At 42.6% G+C, this 19129-nt stretch overlaps 1 protein-coding gene across 1 annotated transcript in view; it reads left to right on the forward strand.

Moving 5' to 3' along the window:
- Positions 1 to 19129, forward strand: part of hydin (HYDIN axonemal central pair apparatus protein) — a 1234740-nt gene that overhangs the window by 812270 nt on the left and 403341 nt on the right. Inside the window, exons 41-42 of the mRNA XM_068049816.1 lie at positions 5245 to 5415; positions 6456 to 6664. Coding sequence (XP_067905917.1) covers positions 5245 to 5415; positions 6456 to 6664 — 380 coding nt within the window. The remainder of the gene's footprint in view (positions 1 to 5244; positions 5416 to 6455; positions 6665 to 19129) is intronic.

Below are 19129 nucleotides of genomic sequence, written 5' to 3' on the forward strand. Positions count from 1 at the left end.
CCTATTTACTATACTCTCTCAAAATTTTAAAGAAGCTTCAAGCCAGATTAATTTCTTAAAAGAAAATAACCAATTATTGAACTGCTGAATTCCTGCTGGAAAAAAGAATTTAATACTTCAACTACTGAACTGTAATTGCTGTGTTCATCGCTGGAAAGAAGAAGATTTTGATGCTTCAAATGCTGAACTGAACTACCGAATTCTGATCGTCGGATCCCATTGGACAACAGCGAAGACTTCAAGCAACCTTGGACTGTGTCTACATTAAAGATTCCATTTTGTAAGGAATGTAAATCAACAAAGGCCTTATTGTAATTTCTATTTTTTGGGCAGCTAATTAAACAACAAAAATACTATTAGTTTGGGTATATGTATGTGAATGCGGGAGTTAGATTCTTTAGATAAGTTATAAGGTCTTTAGATATTGGTTTATCTTAGTAGTGTTTAAGATTTAGGTTTTATTTCTAATAAACAGTTAATTTGTTGACATCTAAAAATAACTGGTTTGGTTCACCTCATTCGGGGGTTACTAGATTGTTCAATTTGGCTGTGGCTGTCTTTGATTTGGAAAGCTTTAAGATATGTATGATGCGACCTGTGGAACGGCGGGCATGAATTGACAGTGCATTCCTCCCGCCGCAGTTAAATTTTATATATATCTTGATTGGGGGCTTTGTCTTGAGTGGTTGTGCCATAACACCTGGCATGGACAGTCCACGCAAAGAATTCGCTTCAAATGGTTGGAGGCTATAGCCCTTCTCAGGTTGGTCTGTGGGAGGAATCCCAAAATACCTTCCATGTTGATCATCCCGTGGCCTTAGAATGGACGACAATTAGTTCCACCTTGTCTGGAAACTTGAATGCCCTACATGCAGTGAGAAGGGCATTCATCAACGCAGAAGTCTCAGAAAATTCGGCGAGCCTTACAGCATTGTATAAGACCGTCAGAAATAAACTCTAATCCTGGGGATTTAATATAGTATGAAAGAGCATAAAGGTCTAGGTAAAGTGATAGGAAGACCGATTCTCCAACATGGTAGTGAAACTATTAGGGTCCATTCATCTAAATTAATGGGGATTGATTATAAATTTACAGAATCTGAACAATTAGAAGAAGGTGATGAGGCATTCTGTCCCTCACATACTTATGTTTGACAGCTAAGAATAGATAAGGGGCTGGATGACATAGACAAAGTGACACTGTTACCCAATGGAGAATTGCCTAAAGTCAGTATGAAGATAATGTACATACCAGAAGCATCCACTGCAGAGAGGGATGCAACAATTTTAAGGAGAGCAAGGAAAGTCACTGGCAAATTTAAACATTGGCTAAACACTCAAGATGATGAACAAGATCAATGGACTGGCAAAATGAGGTGAAATGGTGGAAAGTAAGAAAGCTCAGTGCAAGTCCCCATTGTGGGTCTGGAAGTGACTCCGGCACTAGGAAACCATCACGTACTGGCAAAGGATCCTCTGATTGTGGGAGGGAAAGACCCTGTAGCAGTAGTCTAGAAAGAGATAAGAGGGCAAGTAAAAGCTGTAGCTTGACTAGACTATGCGATAGAGCAAAGACAACAGAAAATCTAGGAACACTACTAGAAGTAGAAGCCCTAAAATAAAAGCAAAATACTGCGGATGCTGGAAATCTGAATTCCGAAGAAGGGTCACTGACCCGAAACGTTAACTCTGCTTCTCTTTCCACAGATGCTACCAGACCTGCTGAGTGAATCCAGCATTTCTTGTTTTTGTTGTAGAAGTAGAAGCCATTGTGCTCAGGCAGTTGTGGTAGTTGCAAACAAATAAGAAGAAAAATTAGTAAGAGAGGCAAAACAAAGAGTTGGAAGGAATTCGTCTTCTGAAGTACAAGATAGGGGACAGCCAGATAGTGGATCAAACAGATGGATATGTGTGGAAAAAGTACTCCCAGACGGGACATATATGACTAAAGTGAGACGGGTGGCTGGGGTTTCGAAGAGAGACTTGGGGATCAAGATGTTAGAGTGGACTCCCCCACGACAGGAAAAGTGACCTTGAAAATGTTCTTAGCTCTTTTAGCCACAGAATCATGGGAATGCAGGTTGATAGATAGAAAAGCTGCATTTTTGCAGGGTGTAAAATTTCAAAGACAAGTGTTTTTGAAACCACCTCAAGAAGCGAGTGATGCAGAAGGGAAGCTGTGGAAATTAAACAAATGTATTTATGGATTGAATGATGCATCAAGAGTATGGTATTTGTCTGTTAGGTCTGTCTTGCTGAGAGTAGGCTGTATTCAGCTGAAAGCAGATCCAGCAATGTAGGTAAGATCAATGGACCATACTGGTGTCACAAAGAGAAGCTCACAGGCATCCTTATGATGCACGTCGATAATACTTCTATGGGGAGGTTTTGTGGAATTTGAGCATTTGATTATAGGTAAGTTAAAAGGGGTATTTAAGATTGAAAGTCAGGCTTCAGGGGCCTTTAAATATATAGGGTTAGGCATTAATCAGAATTGGTCAGGAATGACCTTGCGTCAATAAAGTGTTAATTGTAAACCGATTTAAATCAGGCCAGGTCGTCCCAAAGTTGATCTTGCATTCAAAGAAGAAACAGAGAGCAGTTAAGAAGCTTGATTGGACAGTGAATCTGGTTATGAATTCAGACAAGACCTGATGCCAATTATGATGTATTGGAACTTAGTACTATGGTGAAATGCTGCAATTGAGGTTTTGAGGGCAAATAAAACATTAAAGAAATTAAGTTTGGAGAAATGCATACTCAAGGTTCAAAACATAAAATTAGTCCTTTTCAGTGATGCTTCTCATGCCAATCTTCCAGATGGATATTTAAGTACAGCTGGGTTTATCATATTCTTGTTGGGGAAAAATGGAAAGTGTTGATCCTTGGCCTGGGAAGCCAAGAAAATAAAAAGGGTAGTTAAAAGTACCCTAGCTGCAGAAACATCGGCACTAGTAGAAGGGATAGTTATGGGATTTTACTTATCTAACATTTTGAAGGAAATCCTATACAAGGGGCATTCTGAGAAAGGTTTGCTCATTGAATGCTATTGTGGCTAACCTTTCTCTATGAGATAATGATCATTTGACAGAGCATTGATGAGAAAAGTTTAAGGATTGACCTTGCTAGCATAAAGGAAATGTTGGAGAGGAGATTTCTAAGATAAAATGGGTCAACACGAATCACCAATTATCAGATTGTTTTACAAAGAGCTTGCTCCAAGAAATTTTTGGAGGTCCTAGAAGAGGGACACCTTGAATTGTGATGAGTTGTAAGAAATATGGAAGACTATTGTTTTTTTGATCGCCTTGTTATTATTTAAGTATGTTATAAAGTTTTTGCTTAAAGGAGAATCTGTTAATGGTAGATTAATTAGACAGTGCCCAGTGTATTTTTAAGGATTTGGAGCAGGATATAAAGAGGCCTGCTGGGACCCATGGTGGCGGTGGGGGGTTGGGCGGGGGGGTGGGGTGGTGGTGGTGAAACAAAGCAGATGGCAGAGATATGTAATGCTGCATTCTGTGAATAAACCGACTATCTTCACCACTTGGCTTGGATCCAAATAGCACTTGCACCATTAGCTAATAGGAACAGCTTTTCTGTGTCTACCTTATCTAAGTCTGTCATGATCTTGTACACCTTGATGAAATCTCCCCTCAATCTCCTTTGCTCCAAGGAGAACAACTCCAACTTCTTCAACATAACCTTGTAGCTAAAATCCCTCATCCCTGAAACTATTCTGGTAAATCTCCGCTGCACCTTCTCAAGGGCCCTCATATCCTTCCTGAAGTGTGGTGACCAGAAATGGACACAATACTGTAGTTGTGACCTAAACAGAGCTTTATAAAAGTTCAGCATAACTTCTTGATACCTCTATTTATGAAGCCCACGATCCCAAATGCTTCGCTAACTACTCTCTTAGTATGTCCAGCCACTTCAAAGATCTATGCACATGCACCCTGCCAAGTCCCTTTGCCCCTTTACATGCTTTAAAACTGAGCCATTAAGTCTATATTGACTCTCCCTATCCCTTCTGCCAAAATGCATTGCCTCACACTCGCCTGTATTAAATTCCATCTCCACTTGTCTGCTAACCTATCAGTGTCCTGTTGCAGTCCCTTGGCATCAGCCTCACTGCCACACCTCCATGTTTGGTATCATTGGCAAATTTTGAAATGTTACTGTGCTTTATAGTATATAATAAAACATAATATAATTATGCAGTGGTCCTAGCACCTAACCAATCATTTATTTCACTCTCAGTAAGCTTTTAATTAAAAGTGAAGAATTCAGCATATTTTACTTCCTGGTTTGTTGTCTGTGAGAATACTCAATGTGATTGGCTACTTATCCTGTTTAACATCACTGTTGCTGGACATCTGGAGATATCCATGGTTGGGTACCAGATTCAAACAGATATAAAAACAAGAAATGCTGGAACCACTCAGCAGGTCTGGCAGCATCTGTGGAAAGAGAAGCAGAGAAGATAACGTTAACTCTGCTTCTCTTTCCACAGATGCTGCCAGACCTGCTGAGTTGTTCCAGCATTTCTTGTTTTTATTTCAGATTTCCAGCATCCGCAGTATTTTGCTTTTATTGATTCAAACAGATGTTGAGAAAGGGGAAATTCATAACACAGAGATCACTAAGATTGTGGATTTGTGGGAAGCTTTCTTCAAGGTCAGTGGCCAGCGCTGCCACTTCACCACTGACCCTGAAATCCAGGCCATTGTGTTCTCTGCAGTCCATAGTACCAGCACTTTTTTTAAAGATCTATTTTTAAGGATTTTGTTCCCCTTCTCCCCTGGAGATGTTGCATTGGTTCCAATTGGTCATTTTCTTTCCTCAGGTATGAGTTTAGACAGTGAATATTGGAAAGGTGTTTAATTGTGAAGGGTTCACAACTGGGTCCAATCCTTCATTCAGCCCTCATCTACCCACTTGCATTTTCCAGATGGAGCCATAGGATGGTGATTAGAGTTAGGAACCTTGACTAACCTTTCTCCAGCCTAACCTAGAGGCGCTGAGAGCAATTATGATTGCTCCAGCTTTGATCAAGTGATTAAGCACCGATGGAAGAATGAAGCAGGCATTTTTTGGCACATCTGATTAAGTGCACTTACCTATGGAGCCATCAGGGAATTAGATATAGATAATTTGAAGGTATTGATTCGATAGAGACTCCTACTTCGAATTCTTTTGGCAACTTCTGATCTTGGAATGTGCTCTCATGTTTTGTTACAGGAAAAACAAACACTGCTATCTTCCTTGCAAACTATTATCAAGCGGCCTATTTGATCATAGATGCTGTTGTACGGGAAGCAGTTTCAAGTGGTACCACTGCAGTGGCTACGCGGGCCCGGGAATTGTGTACCAAGGCTGCTCTGGAGCAGTTGCTGAAGGATACTGAAGAAGGTAATATGTAACACCATTTTGACAATATCGTCAGTTCAGGGATTCATTGGCAATATCCAGCACTCCCTCGTCTAGGTTTGCCCATTCTGGGCACATTTCTGAAGGTTTCATCACATGATCCCCCTTCTCCCAGCCTCCCACCATTGGTCATCCAACACGTCCATCCTCTGAGAGCTCTGCCTCCCTGCGCCACTTGGAAAGTGAGCAGACTCTGTTAACTGATTCGATGATTCTTGACTGTCAGTCAAAGAGACTTTTGCTCTTTATCTCTTTTTTTAAATCAACAGAAGTATTTAAATAAAACTAAAACAACACACTTTTCAATGCCCTATGCTTTTTCTCCAGGGTTGCTCACAGCAGAGATTATTTGTTAATTTCTGGAGACTCAGGGACAATTCTGAGGCCTTGGCAACCCTACCCAGGTCAGGTACAGGGAGTTTGATTAAGAGTGAAGTCCTCTCTATCCCAACAAGATACTTCATTCCCACTCGGCGTTCTACTGCATCATTAACATTTTTCCATTTCCCACTCAAACCATCGTCTTGCCTTGCTGAGAGACACTGCCAAGTTAGTTAAATGGAGCCATGTCCCACTAGGAACTGGGTTGAAATGAGCCAAACTCATTCACTTAGAATCCTTACAGCTAGCATGCAAAGGTGAGTTTCATCACATCTGAATTAGTCAAGCCATTTTTAAATCATGTTTAAGTCACTGCACTATCCTGTTCCTCTAAGTATTGGCTTATTTATGTCTATGATAATACTTCTTCAGTTATACAGAGTTAGTCACATAACTAATAAATGACCCAGGGCTTTATCACAAACAAAATAAAGTAGTAACATACGCCTGTCTCAATTAAAATGAAGAATTGAGGAATTGAACCTACAGCTTTCATGGTGCAATGCAGTAAATCTTCCACTGAGCTATAATAGGGGCCATACTCTTTAATGGAAGACAGACAAGACGTATTGGCTGAGTATTTGTCTGCAGCGTGAAAATTTTGAGCTGATTCTATGCTTTCAAATGTAATATTATTTCAGCGTCGCAAGCTGGGATCACACACCATTCATCTATTGGAGCTGGGGGCACAACAGTTGATGAAACAACCAAGCAGACATCCGAGGGCAGCCCTAGTTCTGAGTTCAAAGTTGCACATTTATCAACCATCATCCACCGCAAAAGCAGTATGAACACAGCAAAGTCAAGTCATGCTACACAGAAGCAACAAAATGAAATATTAATTTCACAGGTAGAGTACTTCCATTAATATAAAGGACATTGGTGTAAGGTATTTGTTTTAATGCTTTTAACTCTGGACGTGAGATCAAGAAGTATTACTTTAATTCATTGAGGTACCAGCATTAAAATACATGCAAGCTTTGGGGGAGTTTTAACTCCTGAGGGCAGGTGAGAAACACTTTTAAATCTCAAATCCATCCACTTACAGTTTTCACGACCAATCTGTTCTCTGGAGATCATAGAACCACAGCAAAATTATGGCACGGAAGGAAGCCGTTCAGCCCTTTGTGTCCGCGCCGGCTGAAAAACTAGCCGCCCAATCTAATCCTACTTTCCGGCACCTGGTCCATAGCCTTGCCGGCTACAGCACTTCAGGTGCATGTCCAGGTACCTTTTAAAAGAATTGAGGGTTTCTGCCTCCACCACCATTCCTGGCTGTGAATTCCAGACAGCCACCACCCTCTGGGTGAAAATGTTTTTCCTCGTGTGCCCTCTAATCCTTCGACCAGTCACCTTAAGTCTGTGCTCCCTGGTAATTGACCTCTGCACGAGGGGAAACAGGTCCTTCCTGTCTACTCTAGGCCCCTCATAATTTTGTACACCTCTATTAAGTCACCCCTCAGCTTCCTGTGTTCTAAGGAAAACAACCCTAGCCTATCCAATCTTTCCTCATAGCCGCAACTTTCGAGGCCTAGCAACATTCTTGTAAATCTCCTCTGTACTCTCTCCAGAGAAATTATGACTTTTTTGCAATGTGGTGACCAGAACTGTACACAATACTCCAACTGTGGCCTAACCAGTGTTTTATACAGTTCCAGCATTACATCCCTGCTTTTGAATTCTATACCTTGGCCAATAAAGCAAAGCATTCCATATGCCTTCTTCACCACTCTGTCTACTTGTCCTGCCACCTTCAGGGACTAAAGTAAAAGCTTTTAAGGAGGCTGCATGCTTTCATTTTAGCAGGATTTTAATTTTTAACTCATGGAGGTTGGGATTCCCAGGCACTGAATCCTGCCAGCTGAAAGGACGTTAGAATGGCCAAACCATGATGTAAGTACCATTATTGCATTACTTGTTGAGCAGGTGAAGCAGGAGTGTTTTCTCCAGGTCCAATAAGCTTACCTGCATGTGATTGACCAATCTCTGCCCCACTTCTGTGTTGACATATTTGCCTCCACAACCTCCTGAGGTGTCTGCCCCCTCAATGTCTGACATCCTCCCCTCCACCCCTGCCATGTTCAACTTACCTGTCATATACTCCCGAGCTGTTTTCCCGCTACAGCTTGTCAATCTAACAGGCTGTTGGGTGGGTTATCTGCTGAAAAAAATTAAAAACGCTCTGTGGTTAATTTATGCAGATTGCCCAGGAAACCTGTACTTCCAGGGTTGAAATGCTCAGCCCCACTCTCTTTCTTTCTAGCTCTGAGTAGATTTCAGGACCTTGAAGTTAGTAGTACCATTCAAAACGCAGAATGGCCAATTCTTCTGCTTTGGGAGACTGAGAAGTTAATTATCCATCGACGTCCTGCATGGGACTTTTGACTGTGTTAAAGGCACTATATAATGCAAGTTGTTATTCTTCTGGACTGTCCCAACAATAGTCCTGTCAACTGTCCCATGTACTAACTTCTGAAACTTACAGAATGGCTGGTTTAATACCTGTCTTGTACAAAAACGCTGACTGCTACTAAACCACAACTGGTGTTTTTGATGGTTTCCCCACAGCCTTTAAAGATGGCCTTCCTGATAGCCTGCATAACACTTTTCAAATTTAGTTGGCATTTACAAATATGAGCCTTGTGTGTGCGAGCAAGCATGGATTTGTAATGGGTAAATCATGTCTAATGAACCTAGGAACAGTAGACCATTTAGCCCAACAAGCCTACTCTACCATTCAATGAGATTATGGCGGAATAATGACATAGTTCTATATCCCAATTTAAGCGCCTTGGGACATTTTATCGCGTTTGTTCATTCATTCGTATCATTTTCCCTGAAGGTTGACTGTCATGGATCTCCACCTCTGTCTGTCCTGTGCTGTCTTTACACATTCTGCATAGGTCAACTGCATTCAGTCCATTATATCTGTCATCCATTTTCTTCTCTGCTTCCTTCTCCTATGTTTTCCATTGATCTTTCCTTCCGATAATTGTCTCTGTCTACGTATCTTTCTCTCTTTGATGTTATGCACTAATTTCCTCTCTTCTCAAGCCATTTCCAGCACTTCATTAGTCTTTCTGTCAATGTAGAATATGCGGAACATCCTCCAGTTATGTCCACATCTCAAATGCATTCAGCTTATCGATAGTCTCGTTTTTTGTCCATGTCTCTGAGGAATATAACACATGACAAAATGTAGGCCCTCAGCATTCTTTTCCTAAGATTCAAGGTCAGTTTCTTTGATGTTATCAAGTCCTTCATTCTGACAAAGCTGGTCTTGGCTATCTCCAATTCTCCTTCGGATCTCACAATCATATCTCCCATCGTCTATGATAACCTGCCAAAGGTATGCAAATCTTTTCTCTTGTTCCAGGACTTGTTCATTTACTTCAATATTGACTTATAGGGTTGGGTCTCTGCTTATCACCATTGTCTTAGTTTTCTTCACATTAATTCTTAATCCATATTCCACACTCCTTGCATTCACTTTGTTCACAATTTCCTATCGTGCCTCTTCTGACTCTGCAATCAGTGCAGCGTCATCTGTGTATCTCAAGTTGTTAATGTTCAACCCATCAATTTTGCAACCTTGTAGATGTCCTATGTCTCTGAAGATCACGTCAGTATGCAGTTTGAACAGTTTTGGGGACATAACACATCCCTGACACACCCCTTTTGATTGGGAAACTGTCTGACAAACCACTAGAAAGTCTGAACACCGCCGATTGCTTCCAATATAGATTCTGAATTATCCTTTTATCATTTGTCAATTTTTTGTTTAAGCACCCCATTATTTTCAGACAGTGGACTCTATCAAATGCCTTCTCATTGTCTATAAAGCATACATACACAGGTTTTTGTACTTCCAGATATCTTTCAATTACTACTGTCAAGTTAAAGATGCCCTCTCTCATGTTCCTTTCTTTGGTCTGAATCCTGACTGACTGTCATCTATCTCTGTTTCGACAGACTGGTCATTTCTTTCCAAAATGATTACAAAATTATTTTCACCACATGTCACATGAGGCTTTTTGTCTTGTGCTCTGAACACTCTAGGGCTTTTAGTTTCTTTGGGAGCTTAATGAATAGTGACTGCATAAGATCCACAGCTATGAATCTGTTCTGTAAATTTTGTTGCAGAGGTCTGTTGGTATCCCAATGTTGACATCATTCAGGGCATTCAGGCATTCTGTTGGTATCTCATCAATTCCAATTTCTCAAGCACAATTTGGGATGGGCAATAAATGTTGGCCTAGCCAGCGACCCCCACATCCCATGAACATATGATTTTAAAAAGGTGCTTTCATTTTTTTGATCACGGCCTTCTGCCTCTTATCTCTGGTCCTTCTCTTCCCTGTGGTGGTACCAATTCGCTTCTGTCTTCATTGTCATACAACTCACTAATGTACTCCACTCATCATTTCTCTGCACTTTCTTTGTCGAAGAGAAGTTCACCTTCCTTGCTCCTTATACAGCCACAATTTGTGGTTATTTTCTTCTTGTCTATCAGTGCTTTAACTTTCTCATGCAATGCTCTTATATTGTGCCTCTTCTCCAGTTCTTCTATTTACTTGAAGTGGTCTTCATACCACTTTTCCTTGGTCGCCCTACATGCTTTTCTTATTTGCCTTTCTATTTTCATCTTTTTCTTTTTATATTAAAGGTGCTATATAAATGTAAGTTATCATTATTTCATAATACCTTTTGACTAACAAAAATCTATCAATTGCAGTTTCAAAATTAATAATTGAATTAGCATCAATTGCTGTTTGCAGAAGAGTTCCAAACTTCTACCTCCCTTTGCATGAAGAAGTGTTTCTTAATTTCACTCTGACTCTAATTTTGAGACTATGCCCCCAATCTTAGACTGTCCAACCTACGGAATGAGTTTCTCTCTATTTACCCATCAGTTCCCCATAATATTTTGAAAATTTTGATCAAATCACTCCTTAACCTTCTAAATTCCAGGGAATACAACCATAGTTTGTTTAATTGCTCATCTTAATTTAACCTTTGGAGTCCAGGCATCATTCTTTTACATCTATGCTGCACTCCCTTCAACATCAATATTTCCTGGCCAGAACTGCTTCCAAGTGTGGACTAACCAGGGCTTTGTGTGGCTGACTTCTACCCCTCGTAATCTAGTCCTCCAGTTATAAAGGCCAGCATTCCATTAGCCTTTTTGATTATTTTCTGTACTTGTTCATGACATTTTAATGATTTGTGTATCTGGATCCTCAAGACTCTTTGGACCTCCACTGTTTCTACCTTTTCACTGTTTAGAAAGTACCTTGTTCTATCCTTTTCAGGATGACTTCATACAGCCTTGCCCATTCACTTAATCTATCAATATCTATGTAATGTTATGCTTCCATCTACACCGCTTACAATACCACCTATTGTGGTATTGTGTCATCAGGAAATTTGGATATGTGGTTTTCTACCTCATCTAAGTCATTAATGAATACAGTGAACAGTTGTGGCCCCAACACAGATCACTGGGTGAGACCACTAGTCACATCCTGCCAATCAGAGTACCTGCCATTCTTGCTATTCTCTGTCTCCTTCTGATTAGCCAATTTCCTAACCAGGACATTGTTTTGCCCTCAATTCCATGAACTTTAACTTCAGCTAACAGTCTCTTGTGAGGGACTTTATCAGATGCCCTCTGGAAGTCAATATAAATAACATCTATAGACATTCGCCTGTCCACTACTTTAGTCACCTCTTCAAAAATTCAGTCCGACCCTTTATACAAATCTATGCTGGCTTTCTCTGGGCTGCAAACTTTCAAGGTTTTCAGTCACCTGATCCTTAATTATAGATGTGAGCAATTTTCCAACAACAGATATTAGGTTAACTGGTCTGTAATTCCTCCCTCTCTGTCTGTCTCTGTTAATTTTCTCATCTAAGGGAACAGTTCCTGAATTGAGTAAACTTTGCAAGATTATAGTTAGGGTATCTACGATATTCTCACTAACTTATTTTAAAATCCTGGGATGGAAACCATCAGCTCTGGGATTTGTCCACTGTTTTTTCCATTACTGTTATCTTGTTTACATTAATTTTGGTGAGTATCTGACTCTTGGGATGCCAGCATGCTGATCTCTTCCTCAACTGTAAATACTGACAGAAGTAATCATTCATCATGTCTACCATTTCCTTATTTTCATTGCAACATTACATCAGTTTAAGGGATTCACATTTCTTCTGATCACCCTATTTTTCCTAATGTATTTATAAATGTTTTTTGCGTAGATTTTGATATCCTTGCAGGTTTTTTTTTAGACTCCCTTTTTGTAGCTTTTATCATCTTTGTCACCCTTTGCTGCTCTTTGTACCAATTACCCCCAGCAAGGCAACCAAACTTACCTTTCCTCCCAGTTCCCAGGCATCTTCTCTTCATGCTGGGCTGTAGTCCCAGCAGTGGCCACTGCTCCCAGTGGCGCTGCTGGGACTCAGAGCTGCAGGCCCGCTGATTGGCCAGCAGCTCAATGAGGTGGGACTTCCTTCCTCAAGTGGGTGGAAGTCCCGCCTCGGAACAGTTAAAGCCTGGGGACCTGTAAAATACAGAACAGATTCCCAGGCATGGCGGAAGCGGGTGCGCCACTGACTTTTCAGTTGGTGGCCAGCTCCCGTCCGCCCAACGTAAAATCCCAGCCGTTGTTTCATGTTTTTCTCTTTCAAACACTATATTGATCGTTATGTTCCCACAATTAGGCTGTTAACTAAATCTGACTCATTACTCATTACTAAATCTAATATGGCCTCATACCTTGTTGGTTCTCGGACATATTGGTCGGAATTTTACGCACCCCCCCAAAGAGCGCGGTGGTGGTGGGGGCGGTGGGGGGTGGCGTAAAATGGAGTGGGAGGCTCGGGGGGCCCTTCCCAACCTGCTCCCGCCAATTGACGGCCACTTAAAGGCCTTCGCCCACCGCCATGGGGATTTTACCCTTGACAGGTCGGGTGGCCCAGGCCTGAGAAAAGCCGCCTGACAAAAGCAGGCGACTCTCTGAAGGCCGAGAGAGGGCGGGCCCAACTGGTCAGGCACCCTGTGCCTGACGGAGGGCTGCCCCCGATGCCCCAACCACCCCCAACATCCAGCATGCCCCTCGCCCCTCCCCAATCGACCTCCTTTGCCTCACCGGGGCCCAAATGATCACCCCCGCCGAGGCCCCTAAAACTTACCTTTTCCCGGAACCATCTTTCCTCTTCTTTGTGAAGCTGGGCTGCAGTCCCAGCAGTGGCCGCCGCTCCCAGTGGTGCTGCTGAGACTAAGAGCTACAAGTCCACTGATTGGCTGGCAGCTCCATTAGGCAGGATTTCCTGCCTCAATGAGATGGAATTCCCGCCACAGACCTATTAAAGGCCTAGGGACCATAAAATCTGGATTGAATCCCCAGACCAGGTGGAGGCAGGATCGCCACTGTCTTTTTGGTTGGTGTACGGCTTCTGTCCGACGAGGGTAAAATTCAGTCCATTGTTTCAGAAAACTATCCTGAACATACTCTTTAAAAAATCACTACCTTTCTGACATGTGCTAGTCTGATTATTCCAATCCAAATGAAATTTATAATCCCCCATTAAAACCATTCTGTCTTTGCTACATGTCTAATCGCAGCCTTTATATAGACTACTGCTTCATAGCTACCACCAGGAAACCTATACACAACTCCTGTTGCAGTCTTAGAGTCATAGTTGCTTGCAGTACAGAAGGAAGCCATTCGGCCCATTGAGTCCATGCCAGCTCTCTGTTGAGCAATTCAGTCAGTCACATTCCCCCTTAAATACTTTTCTATTTCTTAATTCCACCTATAAAGTCTCCACTGCCAGTTTACTTCTCGCTATATCCAGCTGGAGTACTACATTCAGTTTTGGACACTGCGAGCTGAAGTTTTGTTTGGAGGTCGGAACCATGACATCAAGTGCATTTCTGGATTCCGACCCCCAAACAAAACTTCAGCTTGCAGTGTCTAAAATTGATGGATATAGCGAAAGGTAAACTGGCAGTGGTTCTGACACCCTGTACTATTTTTGATGAAAAGGCCAATTAGTGGCCAGGGTGTGCGCTTGCTGTCCAATTAAGGATGGGGGCAGGCTCCCAAGGCTGGATGGCCAATAGTAGCCGTCCAGCGCTGATCCATCAGTGGCCCTGCTGTCAGAGGTGGGAGCTGCCAATGTAGCAGGGAGAACGAGAGAACACCTCTAGATGGAAGTGCCGTCTGAAGACTTTTAAAACACCTAAAATTGCAAATGGCCACAGCTGCCAGGCCGTCGAGGTGGAGAAGAGCCCCTCCACAAGATGGCCAGCAGCACAACTGTGGCCCTCTGTTAATTGTGGCTGGGGGGTATTAAATCGTACTATGGAACACAGGCCCCCCTGGTTTGCTACCAGGCCACCTCCATTTTCTGGCTGTGTTTCGGCCTCAACAGATGCCTGTATGCCGACTAAGGAATTCCAGTAGCTCCTCATGAGTGGCCTTAATGGGCCCCTGGGGGATCCATCACCTTCCTGATCCTCCCCAGAATAAAAATGGCCCGGAGGCGGAACCATGACAAGAGACTGGCACACTGGCCCCGGTGGCAGGAAATTGCGGACCCGACCATCTCCATTCCCAAATCTCAGGCAGGATCAATTAAACATGGAGGGGTGCAGCGCAGGTTCACCTAGATGATACTAAATAACTAAATGGCGAAATGAACACACACACGAACACACGAAATAGGAGCAGAAGTTGACCATATGGCCCATCGAGCCTGCTCCGCTACTCAATACGATTATGGCTGATCTTGGGCTTCAATTCCACTTTCCTGCCTGCTCCCCATATCCCTTGATTCCCTGCGAGACCAAAAATCTATCTATCCCAGCCTTGAATATATTCAACGATGAGCATCCACAACCCTCTGGGGTAGAGAATTCCAAAGATTCACAATCCTTTGAGTGAAGTAATTTCTCCTCGTCTCTGTCCTGAATGATTGGCCCCTTATCCTGAGATTGTGTCCCCATGTTCTAGATTCCCCGACCAGTGGGAACAATCTCTCAGCTTCTACCCTATCAAGTCCTTTCAGAATCTTGTATGTCTCAATTAGATCGCCTCTCATTCTTCTAAACTCCAGAGAATATAGGCCCAATTTACTCAGCCTATCATCATAGGACAACCCTCTCATCCAAGGGGTAAATCTTTGCTGCACTGCCTCCGGTGCAAGTATATCCTTTCTTAAATGTGGAGACCAAAACTGCACACAGTATTCCAGGTGTGGTCTCACCAAAGCCCTGTACAATTTTAGTAAGACTTCTTTATTCCTGTACTCCAATCCCCTTCCAATAAAGGCCAACATGTCATTTGCCTTCCTAATAGCCTGCTGCACCTGCATGTTAACTTTGTGCATTCCTTGTACGAGTACCCCCAAGCCTCTCTGAACATCAACGCAGTATAAGTTGTTGTTTTCCCTTACATTGGTTGTTCTTGTGATTGTCGTGATGATTGCAGGATGAAAAGCTTCGATAACATGTCTTTATTTTCAGCTATACCCAAGTTCTGTACTGTTAAATGATTATGAATATATCTACTGTTAGAGGGCCTGTAAACTACACCCACCAGTGTTTTCTGACTCCTGCTATTTCTAATTTCCACCCAAACTAATACTACTTCATGATCTTCTGAGACCAGATCCCTTCTTATTAAGGTCCTTATGCCATCCTTTACTATCAGGGCTACCCCTCCTCCTTTGCTATTCTGTCTATCTCCAAAATATTGTTTCCCAACCTTGATCTCCTTGTAACCATGTCTCGGTGATGGCAATTAGATCTAAATCATTTACCTTTATTCGTACCTCTAGTTCTGCTATCTTATTACAGATGCTTCGTGCATTCAGATAAAGGAACTTTAATTTTTCTACCTCTAATCCCTGCAATGACCTTATTTTCCAATGTACAATTTTTGTTAAACTCTTTATCCCTTCCTGTCCCATTCTGTTGGGAGTTACCCACATCACTATTCTGCTCGTATGCCTTGACCTCTCTTTGGATTTCTAAATTTCCCTTTACCCAAACCCTCCTCCTCCCTTGTTAGTTTAAGGCCCTGTCCACAGCCCCAGTTATGCAATTGGCCAGGACACTGGTTCCAGCCTGGTTCAAGTGAAGCACATTCCAACGGAATAGCTCCCTCTTCCCTGAGTACTGATGCCAGTGCCACAAGAATCAAAACCCCTTCTTCCCACACCACTCTTTGAGCCACACGTTTAGTTCTCTAATCTGTGCTTGGCTCAGGTAACAATCTGGAGATGATTATCTTTGATGTTCTGCATTTTAGTTTGGACCCTAACTCCTCAAATGCTCGAAGTAGAACATCATTTCTGGTTCTACCTATGTCATTGGTTCCCGCATGGACCACGACAGTTGGATCCTCCTCCTCCCACTCCAGGTTCCTCTCCAGCAGCGAGCAGATGTCCTTAACCCTGGTACCGGGCAGGCAACACAGCCTCCGGAGCTCCTGGTTGCTGCTACAGAGAACAGTATCCATCCCCCTGACCAAACTGTCTCCTATCACTATCACATTCCTCTTTACTCCACCCACTGGAATGGTATCTTTCACCATGGTCCATGGTCAGTCTGCTCATCCACCTTGCAGTCCTTCTCTTCATCGACGCAGGTAGCAAGGGCCTCGTACCTGTTGGACAAGGTCAGAGGCTGAGGCTCCTCCATCACTACATGCTGATTCCTCCATCACTACATGCTGATTCCTCCTACCTGCCTCACTCATATTCACACCCTCCTGCTCTGACCATTGGCCATCTGTAATAGGTTCAATTATGAGGACAGATTGCAAAGATTAGGTTTGCATTCCCTGAATATAGAAGATTAAGGGATAATCTAATTGAGGTGTTTAAGATAATTAAAGAATTTGATAGAATATATCGAGAGATTATTTCCTCTCGTGGGAGAACCTTAAAATTAGAGTTAGGATATTCAAGGGTGATGTCAGGAAGCACTTCTTCAAACAAAGGATAGTCGAAATCTCAACTCTGTCCCCCAAAAAGCTGAGGCTGAGGGTCAATTAAAAATGTCAAAACTGAGACTGATAGGTTTCTGTTAGGCAAGGGTATTAACGGTTGCAGAACCAAGGTGGGTACAGATTAATCATGATCTAATTGCAGAGCGGAACAGCTTGAGGAACTGAATGACCTCCTGCTGCTCCTATTTTCCTAACTTTCCCAGCATGCCTATTGAACAGTCAGTTTAACAGTTCTTTAACCAACTCAGCTCCTTTAGTAGGTAATTAATCCAGAGTTCCAGTCAGTCCATTGGCTTTCTTGGATTTTGGATTTTCCAATATAAAAGTTTTTATCAATAGGAATTTACAGGGTTGGTCAAAGTTCTGCAGTTCCTTTGGCTGGCTCCATAGTTCAAATAGTATAGTCTATCTCCTTTTGGATGTCCGCATAGCTCAGTGGGAAGTACTTTGGCCTCTGAGTCAAAGGTCGTGAGTTTAAGCCCCACTCCAGAGACCTGGGGCTGGATTTTCAATCAACCTTGAGAGCGAAAATGGGTGTAGGCACACATTGAAAATAGCATGTTTGGATGCGCCACTGGATCCTGATGTCTCCAGAATGTGATGTGATTTTCAAAGGGACAGTGAGAAGCAGGGAGCCGGCATCCCATATAGCTCCAATTAAATTGCTGTTGAGCTCCTTGTGGAGCTCATTAACGGCTTTTGAGCAGCAGTTTACGATTTTCAGTTGGGGGGGCACAGGTAAACAGAAGGTCTGGGACACAATAGGGTGTAGCTGTTGTGAACAAGCGATGAGCCATGATTGCTCATGGATGCACTGGTCAATAAATTTGAGAGATTTACCTTCAATTGCACAACCAGTGGCATAGCGTTGCCATGATTTTTGCTGAGAAGCTTGCATTTGTGAACAGTGAGTGGTTGGACTCATGAGGAGACTTGAAGCTGCTGGCATTAATTGGACATCAGAAGTTGGTAGAAGAAACAGAATCACAGAATTGTGACAGTGCAGAAGGAGGCCATTCGGCTCATCGTGTCCACACTGGCTCTCTGAAAGAGCAATTCCCTCAGTCCCATTCCCCTGTTCTCTCCCCGTAACCCTGCACATTTTCCTTTTCATATAACTGTCTAATTCCCTTTTGAATGCGTCAATTCAACCTGCCTCCACCATGTTCTCAGGCAGTGCATTCCAGACCTTAACCACTTGCTGCGTGAAAAAGTTTTTCCTCGTGTCACTTATGCTTCTCTTATCAAATACTTTAAATCTGTGCCCTCTCGTTCTTGATCCTTTCATGAGTGGGGACAGTTTCTCTCTATCTACTCTGACCAGACCCCTCATGGTTTTGAACGCCTCTATCAAATCACCTCTCAGCCTTCTCTTCTCCAAGGAAAACAGTCCTAACTTCTCCAATCTATCTTTGTAATTGAAATTCCTCATCCCTGGAACCATTCTTGTGAATCTCTTCTGTACTCTCTCCAATGCCCTCACATCTTTCCTCAAGTGCGGTACCCAGAATTGGACACAATACTCCAGCTGAGGTCAAAGTAGTGTCTTATATAAGTTTAACATAACTTCCTTGCTCTTGTACTCGATGCCCCTTTTGCTAAAGCCCAGGATATTGTATGCTTTATTAACCATGCTCTCAACCTGTCCTGCCACCTTCAGTGACTTTTGCACATATACACCTAGGTCCCACTGCTCCTGCACCCCCTTTAGAATTGTACCCTTTATATTGTCTTTCCATGGTCGTCCTACCAAAATGAATCACCTCACATCTTTCTGTATTGAATTTCATCTGCCATCTGTCTGCCCATTCCACCAACTTGTCTATGTCCTTTTGAAGTTCTACACTATCCTCCTCACAGTTCACAATGCTTCCAAATTTTGTATCATCTGCAAACTTTGAAATTGTGCCCTGTCCACCAAGGTCTAGGTCATTAATATATATCAGGGAAAGTAAGAGTCCTAACACTGATCCCTGGGGAACTCCACTACAAACCTTCCTCCAGCCTGACAAACATCCATTAACCACTACTCTTTGTTTCTCGTCACTCAGCCAATTTCATATCCATGTTGCTACCATCCCCTTTATTCCATGAGCTGCAATTTTGCTCACAAGTCTGATGTGTGGCACTGTATCAAACACCTTTTGAGAGTTGATGTACACCACATCAACAGCATTGCCCTCAACAACCCTCCCTGTTACCTCCTCAAAAAATTCCAGCAAGTTAGTTAAACATGATTTTCCCTTAAGGAATCCATGCTGGCTTTCCTTAATTAACTCGTATTTGTCCATGTG

The sequence above is a fragment of the Heterodontus francisci genome, chromosome 17, assembly GCF_036365525.1.
Source record: "Heterodontus francisci isolate sHetFra1 chromosome 17, sHetFra1.hap1, whole genome shotgun sequence".
Classification (NCBI taxonomy): Eukaryota; Metazoa; Chordata; class Chondrichthyes; order Heterodontiformes; family Heterodontidae; genus Heterodontus; species Heterodontus francisci.